Raw genomic sequence first — 13,639 nt, forward strand, 5'->3', positions numbered from 1 at the left:
AGATTTATTTTGAATCTCATGACATTTTAAATATGAAATTTGTACCTTTTGGCAGCATGAGTCTCTAAACCCCATTGTTGGGGGTGAGGAGCTCTGCAGCGTCTCGATGAATTAATGCAAGTACTTCTATTTTCCATTCAAACATGCGTGTTCCTATCTAAGATATTCATTCGCGCTTAATTATGGAGAAGGTGATGATCCGTGACACTCATCACCTTCCTCAACCCATGAACGTGTGCATGACAACCACCTCCATTCTATATTAGATTGAATGAGTATCTCTTAGATTCTATAATCAGAATCTTTGTGGTATAAGCTAGAATTGATGGCGTCATTCAGGAGAATCCGGAAAGTCTAAACCTTGTCTGTGGTATTCCAAGTAGGATTCTGGGATTGAATGACTGTGACGGGCTTCAAACTCGTGAGTGCTGGGCGTAGTGACAGACACAAAAGGATAGTAAATCCTATTCCGGTATGATCGAGAACCTCTAGATGATTAGCCGTGCTGTGACAGAGCATTTGGACCATTTTCACTGAGGAGATGGGAAGTAGCCATTGACAACGGTAACACCTTACATAGAGCTTGCCATGGAAGGAACTTTGCACTTTTGCATGCATGAGGGAAGAGGAATACAAGAGAAAAGCTGAAATTCAGAAGACAAAGCATCTCCAAAACCCAACATATTCTCCATTACTGCTTAATAAGTATTTATTTCATACTCTCTTATTTTTCGTAATTCAATTTGATAAGTGAATTGTTTTCCTGACTAAGAGTTACAAGATAACCATAGATTGCTTCAAAGCCAACAATCTCCGTGGGATTCGACCCTTACTCACGTAAGGTATTACTTGGACGACCCAGTGCACTTGCTGGTTAGTTGTGCGGAATTACATAGTGTGAAGTAATTTTCGTGCACCAAAGAGCTCAGCCTAGTGTGAGTGCGCACAGACATGCGTGCATACGCACAGCCATCGAATTAGAGCCACGCGTGTGCGTGGGCCGCGTCGCGCATCCAATCAAGCATCGCCTGGTGTGCATACACACAGGTCGAGATTTTTTCGCAGAGTGTCACTACAAGAAAAACACTCATTCAGGTACACTTGAAAAATGTAGCCAAAAGTGAAAAAAAAATGATGCCTTAGACAAAGGCTATGCTTTTTAGGCTTTGGAGACACTTTTCTGGGCAATGTCTATACTAGTGTTGCCTATTCTCAAAGGCTATGCTTTTCTGTATCAAAGGCTACGCTTCTGGCCTTTGAGAATACGGTGCGCTTTTTAAGTGATGCTGTCCAGGACCAAAGGCTACGCTTTTCAGCACTGATGGTTACCAGAATTAAAAAGAATAAGCTACACTTTTCGAGGCTACTGCATCACTTTTCGATGCTACACTTTACCTATAGCTACTCTATATAAGTGTAGCCTTTTGTCCCTCTTTTTTTTAAAATATATATATAACAAAAGTTTCTAATAATCTTTTTATCTAAAATCAAATATTTGAGAATATAATTATATATATAATCCTATATTTTTAATACTGGTTAATTATTATTAAATAAAAATAAATACATAATAATACCTTACAATAATCTTTAAATAATAAAAATTATCCTAAAACAAAATATATTTATATAATGAATAAAAAATATTGGGATTATCATAATTTTGAGTATTCATACATCTCACACTAGAATAAGCATACTCATATCAAAATATGCATGAAACCACTTAGAGTTTACTACTAATAAACTAGGAAAAACCAAAATATTATATCATGCAAATGTATCTTCTAATAAAAGACATCATCATCAACCATACATCTTTCAATTTCCAACACTAGCTCCATCTTTGCCAATAAACCATCATGATAAACATCTCAATCTTCTCTCACATCTTCAGAATTATCCTACATAATTATATACAAAAATAATTATGATTTGAAAAAGTGCAACAAGAAAAAAATAATTAACATATTAATAACACATACAATATCAGAGCGGCATAGGGTAATTCAAACTACTCTTCTTTTCATATCTCCAAAAGCATAAAATAAGAAACAAAACAATACTATGCTTCGATAAAAAATAAAGAGTAAAGTATCATTTATGTCCCCAACGTTTGGGGCAAGTCTCAAACCTATCCCTAACGTTTTAAACGCCCTATTTGTATCCCAAACGTTTCTAAATGTAGTCAATGTTGTCCTACCGTCAAAATGGCAAACATTTCGTTAACAGCGTAGCCTACGTGGACGTTATGTGACACGATGGCAGGGCATGTGTTGTTACCATTATTCAATAAAAAAAACATAAATGTGAAGCAGAGGGTCCTCTTCAAAACCCTAATCCCCAAATCTTTGCTTCTCGTTGCTGCTGCACTGCCTCTGAAGGGCGATTCCGTCTGCATGAGAAAAGATGGAGCATGAAGCATGCCAATCTGAAGCGACCCAAGGCAGCAAGCAAGCCACATGAAGTAGAAACCTAGCACGTCGAAGGAGGACAACCTGTTACTGTGGGGAACGGCATGTGCTCGCAACGTCGTCGACGGCAGAAAATCCTGGGCGGAGGTTCTGGGGTGGCGTTAACTTTGGGGTGAGCTTTAGCCATGTTTTTATTTGTTGTTGAGTTATAAGTTTTGACCATCAATGGGTGTGACTCGGCTGTCTCATGTTTTCTCTAGGTTGGAGAAGAATGCGACTACTTTGTATGGGCAGAATCAGAGGAAGATCCCTCACAAGTTTCTAGGTTAAGATTGAAGGTCAGAAATTTGAAGGGCAAACTGGATATGGTGGAGTTCAGGTTCATGGTTGCAGTAGGAGTTGCTTTAGTTGGATGGACACTTGCACTGATATTGGTGTTTAAAAAAACAACAGCAACCAAATTTGGGAGACTTTCACTAGAATGATGTTGCTGGTTATGATGAGTTATAGGAGAAAATTGTTAGATAGCTAAATTGTGTTCTGTATGTTGGCTTAGAAATAGTAGTGATGTTGAACTAGTTGTTGTTTTGTTGAACTCAATGATATTGTAATGCAATGATGTTTTTGTGAGTTTTGGTTGAAGAAAGGCTAGTTTTGTGCAGATGCAACATTGTTTCAGTGAAAGAGTTGAATGAAATGAAGTTTTACGTTTTGCAATCTATTTAAATCAAGCAAGTCAATAGGATGGGAATCATTTCTGTAACATATTACTTAATGATTAACCATAAAGCTGTCATTGGATACAAGCACAAAAGATTGGAAGCAAAATAACAAAACAAGAGGAACACAGTTTGCTCCACAATAATGGTCTGCAATAACAAACTATTGTCTTAAAACTAGTTTCCAGACATTATAAAGATACTAAACAGAAATCCTTTACTCATAAAACAGTAGCCTTAAAACATAAAACAGCACACATCATAGTCGTCACATCTTTTTCCATGCTTTGGGAGGTGTCCTAGCCATGAACTTCAGTGGGATTTGCTGATGTTCTTCGATGGGCTTGGCAACACCCTCAGATTTGTGGTGGACGGAGTCAACTTAGCCTTTTTTGAAATAGCTTGAGAGTGTTGTGAACTCACATCAGTGGCAGATGATTTTCTCTTTGGCCTTGTGACTGTGGTCTTCTTTGAAGCAGCTTGGGATTGCTTAGAGCCCCGGCTGGAGATAGTGCTTGAGATAGTGCTAGTGCTAGAGATGATTCTGGAAGCTCTTCTTGTGGATCCAGCTACTTTATTTGCCTAGTAAACAGCCACAATACCAGAATCTCATATCATAATCTTTAAATGCAATTAAAAAAATGAAGCATGAACAAGTGCAAAATCAACTAACAGTGCTTACCGATGCAGTTGCAGCTACTTTGCGCTTCTTTGGACAGGTCCGTTTGTTGTGACATCTAGCAAAACAATAGGAGCACTTCTGATTCTGCCCTTCGCGAGACACCCCTCCCCTAGTTGGGTTCTCATCTGCAGCTTTATTACGTTTCAGTTTAGGCCTTCCAATGGGTTTCCTGTATATTGGTGGCAAAACGTCATCAAAGGGTGTCTTCTCCCACAGGTTGGGCCCATTCAAGGGATATACCACATGTTGGTAGCAGTCAGTATAGGTTGCTTTCTTGTAACAGTTTGCAACAAATTTGTCCACGTTGAAGCACATCTTCTTGATGCAGGTCATTGCATGAGCACAGGGGATTCCGGATAGTTGAAACTTCCTGCACGAACACTCATGATTCTTCAAATCAACAACGAACTTCTCTTTGCCTCCCTGGATACTTGTTACCTCATATTTGTCACGACCAGCATAAGTGCTCACCCACTTACCACTTGCATCAGCTTGTTTTTCAACCTTAATCCTGATACGGGGCAATACCTCTCTTGGGTATTCAATTATCCGATCCCTATTATCAGCCCAACGCCTCATTATGTATACTCTGATGTCTTCAAGCATGCTGACTATTGGTTTCTCTCTTGCATCCACAATGACAGAGTTAAATACCTCACACATATTGTTTACCAATGTATCACACTTAGACCAAGTCCCAAACTTGTGCCGGCACCAATATTTCGTTGGTATCTCCATCAGGTGGTTGTAGGCTCCATTATCAACACTTTGTATTTCAGCCATTCTCCTCTCCCACTCTTGTAAATAAGTAGCCTTTACAGCATTCCACATCATCAATTTTAGTTGCAGCCCTAGGAATCTGTTCCTGAAATTTCTGTAAAGATGTCTAACACAGAATCTATGATCCACTCCGGGAATGAGCTCATCGAAGGTTGGAACTAAGCCCTAAACCCACAATTAATAGTTAATGCAGTAATTAAATCAGCATCATATCTGTTAGGCGTAACTAAATCAGTTAATGCAGTAATTCAGTAACTTAGTACAATTCAGACACTAACCCATACACTACAAACTAATCCTCCTATAATTCAAACACCAGCATACACTACAAACTAATCCTCATACAATTCAAACACCAGCATAACTAGGGTAGCAAGACTAACACTAATACTAGGTTCAATGAAGTAGCTCCTTAAAACTAAGTTTAGAAATAAGTACCTTCTGTTGGTCAGACATGAAGGTGCAGCTCCTTATCTTGTCATAGCCAAAGTCATCACACAGATTGGTAAGGAACCAGGTCCATGTGTCCTTCGTCTCTGCTTCAACCACTGCATAGGCTATTGGCAACATCTGGTCGTTCGGGTCCCAGCCAATAGCGGTGAGAAGCTGACCTCCATATGGTGTCTTGATGAAGCACCCGTCAAGGCAAATTATTGGATGGCAAACCATGAAGCTCTGCTTGCATGCATCAAGGCACACATTGAGTCTTTGAAACTTTGGCCTTAAATCCACACCAGGTTTTGGTCTCTCAGAAGCAAACTCTGGTGGTCTCTCCACTTACAACTTCATTGTAGATCCCAGATTAGACCTCAGCAATTCATGACAGTAGTCATAGAGCCTCCGATACTGCTCTATGTAGGTTCCTTGTAACTCATCAAGAGCAAACTGTTTAACCTGGGCAGCTTTAGACTTAGTCAGCTCTACATTCTACTTGTTGTATGCTTTCTTCATTAGTATGGAGAGTTTTATCTTTGGATTCTCAGCAATTTTGTTTAGAAAGACCTTGCTCAACCATTTTGCATGCATAATCCCAATTTTCAACTCCCTAGAACAACTATGCTTGTTGTGGCAGCTGGTTAATTGCCATGTTTGCCCATTCTTCATCTTCCCATAGTAGGCAAACAAGTTGCAACCCTCCACGCAAGTGACCTTCACTCTCTGAAGGTCAACCTTATCAAACCTCAAACCCCTCCTAGTATGTACAGCATAGGCAGTAGCACAATCCTTAAACTCCTCTCTTGATACATAAAGAGTTCCAATCTCCCACTTGTACTCACTCATGTCCTTTAGCTGCTTGTGCAAAGGATACCTCTTGGCAACATTGTTATCATCCTCATCATCACCAACAATAGGCACATCAAGAAAATCTTCAGATTCATATCCTTCTTCCTCATCCCCTAAACCTGCAACAATCTTCTCCTTACCTCTGTCATTGTCACTCCTACTCTCTTTTGTTGCATCTGTTTGGGTTTCAGTTGTGCCAGCCTCGAATGTATCCCCTACCCTGATGTTGACATCAACTAACCCCTCAGCCCCTTCCTTCTCATCATCACTGTCACCAAACATAATCTCAGCAGCGCTATCTTCTGAGTAATAACCATTTCTGGAATCAGAACTCCATGAATCACTACTGTCATCTACACCACCCTTGGGAGTATAGTCCTCGTCCTCACTGCCATCACTACCCTCTTCTTCCTCATCTGATTCATCTTTTCCATCTTTCTCACCCACATTTTCTTCCTCCACATTTGGGCCAGAATCCCCTCCACTTGTCTTGCTAAATGGGCCTCAAATGTTACCATTGGGCCTGGCCCATTAGATCCACCAGCCTGCTCCTGCATGGTAGTTTCAGTACTCCCTAACATGTGTACATCCTCAACCTCTTCATGGATATCACTAGTTTTATGAACTACATACAGCTCCACCATATCCTTCCTAACCCCAATATTAGCCATATCCATTGCATCTTTGTCGGTTCGCAGCATCCTTAAGCCATCTTCTGTACTTTGATCCAGTGATTTGTACCACATTGCTGCAATATCTTTTTTCAAATACCCTTGTCTGCTCACTATGTTATAAACCTCAATCAGGCTCCACTCATCTTCATTACAGTAGTCTATCACAGTTGTCTCCCCACCCAAATACTTCAAAATCCCTCCTTCAAGACCAAAGCTTCCATGGTGGTAAACTTTCACACTAAAATAACTCATCCTAAGCGGCAAACCTGTTACATCAGATCAGCATAATGAAACTAGTAAGTTCGTAAGCATAGATTGAGTTACCAAAAACAAGTCAACTCATGCCCTAACTAAAATTCACAACGAACATTTCTCTGGGAATACATAAATTCAAATAAACCCTAAAGTATAAACAATCTCCTATATGACCTTTGTTCTTCATCGAACTACTAAATAAAAACCCAAGAAACAAAATTTCTTCCTCGTACATACCTTGTCGAAGGAAACCTCTCTGTTGCCAGACCAAAGGTGTGATCTTTCATGCAACACAAGCAACAGCAACCTGCCAACTACCTTGCAGCCCCTCCCTGCGATCACCCTCGAAGAAGTGTTAGACGTGTGTGGTGAGGAGAACTGGATTGGACACACTTGCGTTGAGGTGCTCTGTTTCTTCAACGTTTCGTATTTCCTTTAGTGAATGGTATAATGGGCGCGAAGAGGCAGACGTGTCTCTCTAAACTTTTGGGCTTACAACCTCAGCGTCCACGTAGGTAACGGTGTTAGCGAAATGTTTACCATTTTGATGGTAGGACAACATCGACTACATTTAGAAATGTTTGGGATACAAATAGGAGGTTTAAAATGTTAGGGATAGGTTTGAGACTTACCCCAAATGTTGGGGACATAAATGATAATTTACTCAAAAATAAACTAAAGTACTTGAAATTTTCAAATTTCTGGAACATAGAACCTAAAAATTGTATACCCTTTTGCCTTAAAACAACAATGACATTCAAGGGGATACTATAAGTCACCATAAAGGACATAAAAAACCGAATCATAACACGACTTCATACTAAATGGGAACTAAAATCAGAAATTCAAGTGCATTGTCCAAGTAACAAGCAATAACATTTTTCTTCCTTTTCGGTTTTAACATTATAAGAAGCTCAAACTTTGTCCAGTATGGGTAAGGAGGCACCAAAACAGAGTATCCAACAGTACATTCAATAACACAACAATGACCTTGAAGAAACACAAAGGCACAAAAGAAGCCACAAATATGGGTCTACCGTGATAACAATAATAATAAAATTACATAATAAAAGAACAAAATCGGAGAAACCAAATCACAGCTTCCATCTCCTTCAATTTCAGTTCAAATTAAAAAGATTTGGTAGCCTCCTAAGTTCTAACAAATAAAAATTTTAAATTCAACAGAAAATATTCAAAATCCTAATTAACAATTAACAATATATAAACAAATATATGTTGGGTAAACTTTTGCCACCTAATTTACTTTTATATAATTTTTTAAAAACCGGCTACTGATTTAGTACACTTCAGAAAAATAGCAAGCAGTAACCAATTTAGAAAAATCATATAAAATCCATCTTTTGTTGGATTCTCATAAATTTTGGTGTGGTTGAACTAGAATTACCCATATTTCACCCAGTTTAAGTCCCAGAGAAGTTTTACTTCTCTAGAAAAAGTTATGCTTCCTGGAATATGGTTTTGTTTTAAGGAAAGGATGTTGTCACAGCAGTGAACAGCCTTGCTTCCAGAAAGCACAACTTTCTCTAAAAAACTTAAATTGTCCTGAAAATTGGACATAAAATACTAGACATCCTAATATTTCACTGCTCTTTGGTTTCACCTCCAAATAGTTTCAGAGTATTGAGATATGTAGTTTTGAAGTTGCTGTTCCAGAATTCGGACAGCAATATTTCTGCAGAAAATGATCATTTTTTAAAAATCATATCTCCCAAAACACACATAAAAAAATTATGAAATTTTAGAGGAACAATCTAGACATATCAAAGTTTTATAGAAAAATAATTTTACCCATTTTGAGTGGCTAGATTACTCCCAATTTTTCTCACAAAGTGCTGTCCGAAACTGCATAATTCTGCAACATGTAACCTTGGGTTTTGAGAGGTCAAAAATTGATTCCTAGCTTTTCACTCACTCTAACCTTGCATTCTAACATTCTTTTACCTATTGTGACTTGTTGAAAAGATTAAATTAGGCCCAAGTGCTCAGGATTAATAAATCACCATTTTTGGTCAGTTTTCACATTTAAGCATACTCATATGAAATCAACAATTTCTGCATTACTCAACACAACAATCCAGCCACAAATCACTCAAACAATTCACATATATTATCATAAATTTATTGCATCATATACAACAAATATTCTAACATCATCTCAAGTAATCATTAGCATGTATCATCAATTAATTCAATCATGAAACTTGGCTTTTAGCCTTTCAATAAATTCTGCACTCTAACAAACAGAATTTTCAGCATCATCATCATTCAATAAATCAAACACAACATCATTCAATTAGTTTAAACAAAAAAAGTTTTCTAAAGGTGCAACTAGCTTTTGATTTCTTAGCCCCTTTCCTAGCTAGTTTTATTTCTTAATTTTCATCATTCTCAAAGGTCATCATGCAGTGGTATTTATTTGCACATAAAAAAGTATAAATAGAAATTAATTAAACCAAAATAGTAGTAACATCACAAAATGAGTTGAAATACTAAAATACATATGATCATCATACTATTCCAAAATAATAAAATAGATTTGAAACTCATATTAGAATTTAGATTTGAAACAACAAAAGTAGCTTGAATAGCAATCACTAATTAAAAATTTCTTAGCCAAGACTACAACAATTTATTACTGATTCTGAAACAGCTACGCTAAGGCAAAATGTTGCCCATCAATTGTATGTTAATTTAGTCCAGAATTTTGTTTCAATTTCATGCTAAAGTTGTGCAAAAATTATCCCCAAAAAGAACTAAAAAACTAAAACCACCTTGCTAAGATTTTCTACACATGATGCAAACTAATAGCTTCAGTGTTAACTATAAGAATCTATAATTAAATAACAAAATACAAAGATATAAATACATTCCTCATGCAGATATGCCAAGCCCTTTGCAGCACCAATAGCAATCTTGCACCTCTTGTCCCAAGTCAACACTAGCATTCCACTTGCTGCAACATTTCACATATGACAACCAAATCACAGAAGAGGAGAAATCAATGAGGTCATCAACTTTGTCTAAGAAAAAATCAAGTGAAACTCACGTTACCATGCAAGTGATGATGGAGTGTCCCCTTAGGAACATACTCATAGACGAGCAATCTTTGATCCCCACATATGTAATAACCAACTAAAGATACCAAACGCCTGTGATGCACACGGATGATGATCTCCACTTCTGCCCTGAATTCCCTATCCCCATGGCTGCTACCAACCTTTACCTTCTTAACTGTGACCACCTTTCCGTCCGGCAGTGTCCCTTTGTAAACATGCCCAAACCTCCTCCACCTATGATTTTTTGCACTTCCATGATTGCTTAAAATCTCATATTCCTAGGGACATTTTTTGTAAAAATCCAAAATCTATGTTGAAAGCTTGGTTTAGTGCAAGGCCATGTGAAATGAAAATTGAAGCTGAAGAGCAACCATATCCAGAAATTCAAATGAAAATGCAACAACAAAGCCAAAGTCCAGCAATAATATCAACCCAGCCAGAGCATTGCAAATTTCAAATAATCACAAACAAACCAACAAATCATGAAAACAGAAGCTATAGATATTCAATTAGAGCACCCAAATCTGGAGGCAATAATCCTCAGGAATTTGATCAAGACAGTCACAATCTAATAACAATTAAGCCACAAAAGCACAAAGAATAGCAGGACAGCAGCACATTTATAATGAATAATCACAAACAGCAGTAAGAGCTAATCAATAATCAATTAATTAACTTATAGTGTTTTGACCTAACCATGTTTTGGATGTATATTTGATAACTTATAGTAGATTATAGGATTGTATCATTTTTCCATTAAAAAAGGTTCTAAGACAAAACAATAGACGCGATTTATAGAGAACAATTGAAAACCCTAAAATCGAAACTTTAACCCTCTCAATTTTAGAACCAAATAAGGGTGAATACATACCTTCTCCACGATGGTGAGCGACGGGAGGACGATGCTGACTGCAGAGTCTTCTCGATGTGAGCACGCAGCGAAGACAACCGATGGTTCTTGAGTGGTTAGTGTCGAGTGGGGAAGAGGAGTGGTGAGTGTGAAAGAAGAGCTACGGTTCTGGAGTGGCGGCGACCGATGGTTCTCGAGTGGCTAGCGTTGGTGACGACAAAATGTATTTCGGGTTGAGAGGCACAGAGTGTTGGTGGTAAGAGTAGTTATGTTCTTCTTCTCTAATTTGGCTAAGTTACTTTGGTGTGTAGTATGGTGAATTGGGTAAAAAATGACCAAGTGTTGGGCGATTTAGTCTTAGATAGATTAGGCAACACTTTTAAAGCGCACCCAAAATATAATAAATAGGTTACTTTTAAAAGCGTTCTCTTTGGTGTAAAAAATGTACCCATAGCTATTCAGATACGGCTACGCTTTATAAGTGATTTAAAATATCTAAGGAGACACTTTTCAAGTGATGCTACAGTTATGTTTCCTATTCTCTTATAAAAGGACACTATGGAGAAAAAATACCCATAGTGTAGCCTAAAGTGAAAAAAAAATGATGTCTTAGTCTACGGCTATGCTTTTTGGGCTACGGCTACACTTTTTGGGGTGATTCCTATTCGGCCGTTGCCTATTCTCAAAGGCTACGCTTTTCTGTACCAAGGGCTACGTTTTGGCGTTTGGGAATAGGGTGCGCTTTTCAAGTGATGCTGTCCAGGACCAAAGGCTACGCTTTTTAGCTTTCATTTTTCCAGAATAGGCTACGCTTTTCAACGCTACTGCATCACCTGTAAAGCGTAGCCACATTGTATATCATTGCTACTTTTTATAAGCGTAGCCTTAGGTCCCCCTTTTTTTTTGTATACTATAGCTACTGTATATAAGTGTAGCCTTATGTCTCTTTTTTTTTTGTATACTATAGCTACTGTATATAAGTGTAGCCTTAGGCCTCGTTTTTTTTTCTGTATATATATATCTAATAATTATTAATACAACATAATAGTTAATATGATTACATATATAATAATTCTGCATTTTTATTTAAATGAGTTGAATATTACAAAATAAAAATAAATACATAATTATACTAAATAATTTCTTTAAATAATAAAAATTATCTCTAACCAAAATATATTTATAATATTGATCCAAAAGTACTAGAATGAAGTTAACTGTAAAAATTCATACATCTCACACTAAAGTAAGCATAGCCATATCAAAACCATAATATCCTTAGCCAATAAAAGTATCTTCTAATAAAAATCATTAGTCAACCATACATGTAAAGATTCTAAATAGCACTCTATCTTAGCCAATAAACCACAATAATAGTCAGCTTAATCTTCATTGCTTAATCTTCATTGTTACCCTGCATAATTATATAGAAAAGTAGTTAAAAAATATTCATAATGACATTCATAATTATAAAAATTAAATGGAACACGTAGACATAGTAAACCAAGAAAGAATATACTAAAAAAAATAACATGGTCACGACAAAAGAGGTGAATTCAAGGAATTATGTATTATCTTGTTTCATTCAAACCATGAAAATCTGCAGGTGTTTCTTTCTTCCATTTCCTTTAACACAATCCTGATATGTCCCTATAGCATTTTTCATGCACTAATTAACCAGACTTTCACACTTAAATTAGATATAGGGACAAATTCATATTACCAAGTGCACAAAATCAGAAATACAACAACCAGAATTGCACAAACAAATTTCAGCCATAGCAATACAACTTCATTGTTAATAAAGCCAACAAACATTTCCAGCCATAGCAATTAATGTAAATGCAAGTAAAAAACTATGGAACAAGGAATAGATAAGGATATACCACATCTAAGTTCGGAAAATGAGTTGATCCATGGCCGCTATTCGCATCAATCGGAAACTGTTGGGCGTCTTGTAATAAAGCTTCTAGTTCTTCTGGCCTCATTCCAGGTTCCGATCACTGCAGTATTAACTTGATCATATTTCGCAACCCATGAATCTCTTCCTCTTGTTTTTGCTGTTGGGCCTCCATGTGTCCAAGTTTATCCTTCAAACTGGACACTTCCTCTTTGTGCTAATTCTTGATTTCATTAATTTCAGCATGTTTTTTAAATCAGTTTTTGTCACAGATCTTCCATACAACCTTACCCGACCTGGTTGTTCTTTCCCGAATAAGGCCTCAAATGCTTTCTCTTCTGTTTCACCAGTAGCTTGGTGGTGTTGGAAGTCTTCCTGCATAGAAGAAACATTTAGAATTAAATTAGTTACCATATCCTAAATTTGAAATGTAATTATGAATGATTCAATGAACTCTTACAACAGCAGTCTGTGTTTCCTCATCCACTTCTTTCCTCTTCTGACTTGTTCGGATAGCAATGAACATCTCAAACCTTTTTGGTTCCTCGTTTGTTTCCTTTGTTGCTCGCTGCAAAACAAGATCTTACTTCGGTTTCTTCCTTCAATTTATGCAAATATAAATTCTAATAAATATAAATCTACTGTTTACCATAGCCACTCGTACTCTTCCGAAATTGATTGGCCCCAGGCGATGTGGAAACTTCTATTTTTCCTTTTGTTGCTTGTTTCTTTGACTTATTGACTAGAACTGAATAAAAAGTTAGCATACAGTTACTAACACGTGCAGCATAATGAGTTAGGCAAATCTACTAGCAAGGCTGCATTATTAAGCTAAAGCACTAAAAATATGTCACATTCACTCGTTAAATATTATGAAACCACTTTCTGGTACTTTTGGGGGTCGATTCTTCACCATATCTTCAATAGTATCATAGGGAATGAAGTGCTTTTGCTTAATCTTTCCTTTGAACCACTTCCAAACATCTCGAATCGCTTGCATTACC

General features: G+C 37.1%; 1 protein-coding gene and 1 pseudogene across 1 annotated transcript; both read right to left on the bottom strand.

Annotated features, from left to right (window-relative positions):
* Window positions 1-3,445: 3,445 nt before the first annotated feature.
* On the bottom strand, window positions 3,446-4,421 carry LOC148568621 (uncharacterized). Its single transcript, XM_088484733.1, has 2 exons — window positions 3,816-4,421; window positions 3,446-3,715 (listed from the first exon to the last, which is right to left on the bottom strand). The coding sequence occupies exons 1-2, from the start codon at window positions 4,419-4,421 to the stop codon at window positions 3,446-3,448; spliced, it is 876 nt and encodes a 291-aa protein (XP_088340859.1).
* A 570-nt stretch (window positions 4,422-4,991) lies between these two features.
* Window positions 4,992-6,805, bottom strand: LOC148568622 (uncharacterized; annotated as a pseudogene).
* Between the last annotated feature and the right edge of the window lie 6,834 nt (window positions 6,806-13,639).

This window comes from Arachis ipaensis, chromosome B4 (assembly GCF_059453495.1).
Source record: "Arachis ipaensis isolate K30076 ecotype BB chromosome B4, ASM5945349v1, whole genome shotgun sequence".
Classification (NCBI taxonomy): Eukaryota; Viridiplantae; Streptophyta; class Magnoliopsida; order Fabales; family Fabaceae; genus Arachis; species Arachis ipaensis.

Excerpts from the sequence above, each read along its gene's own strand:
- LOC148568621 (XM_088484733.1), bottom strand. The coding sequence starts at position 4,421 with ATGCTTGAAGACATCAGAGTATACATAATGAGGCGTTGGGCTGATAAT. Across the intron at positions 3,716-3,815 it reads AAGTAGCTGCAACTGCATCG|GCAAATAAAGTAGCTGGATC; the intron begins GTAAGCACTGTT and ends GCTGTTTACTAG.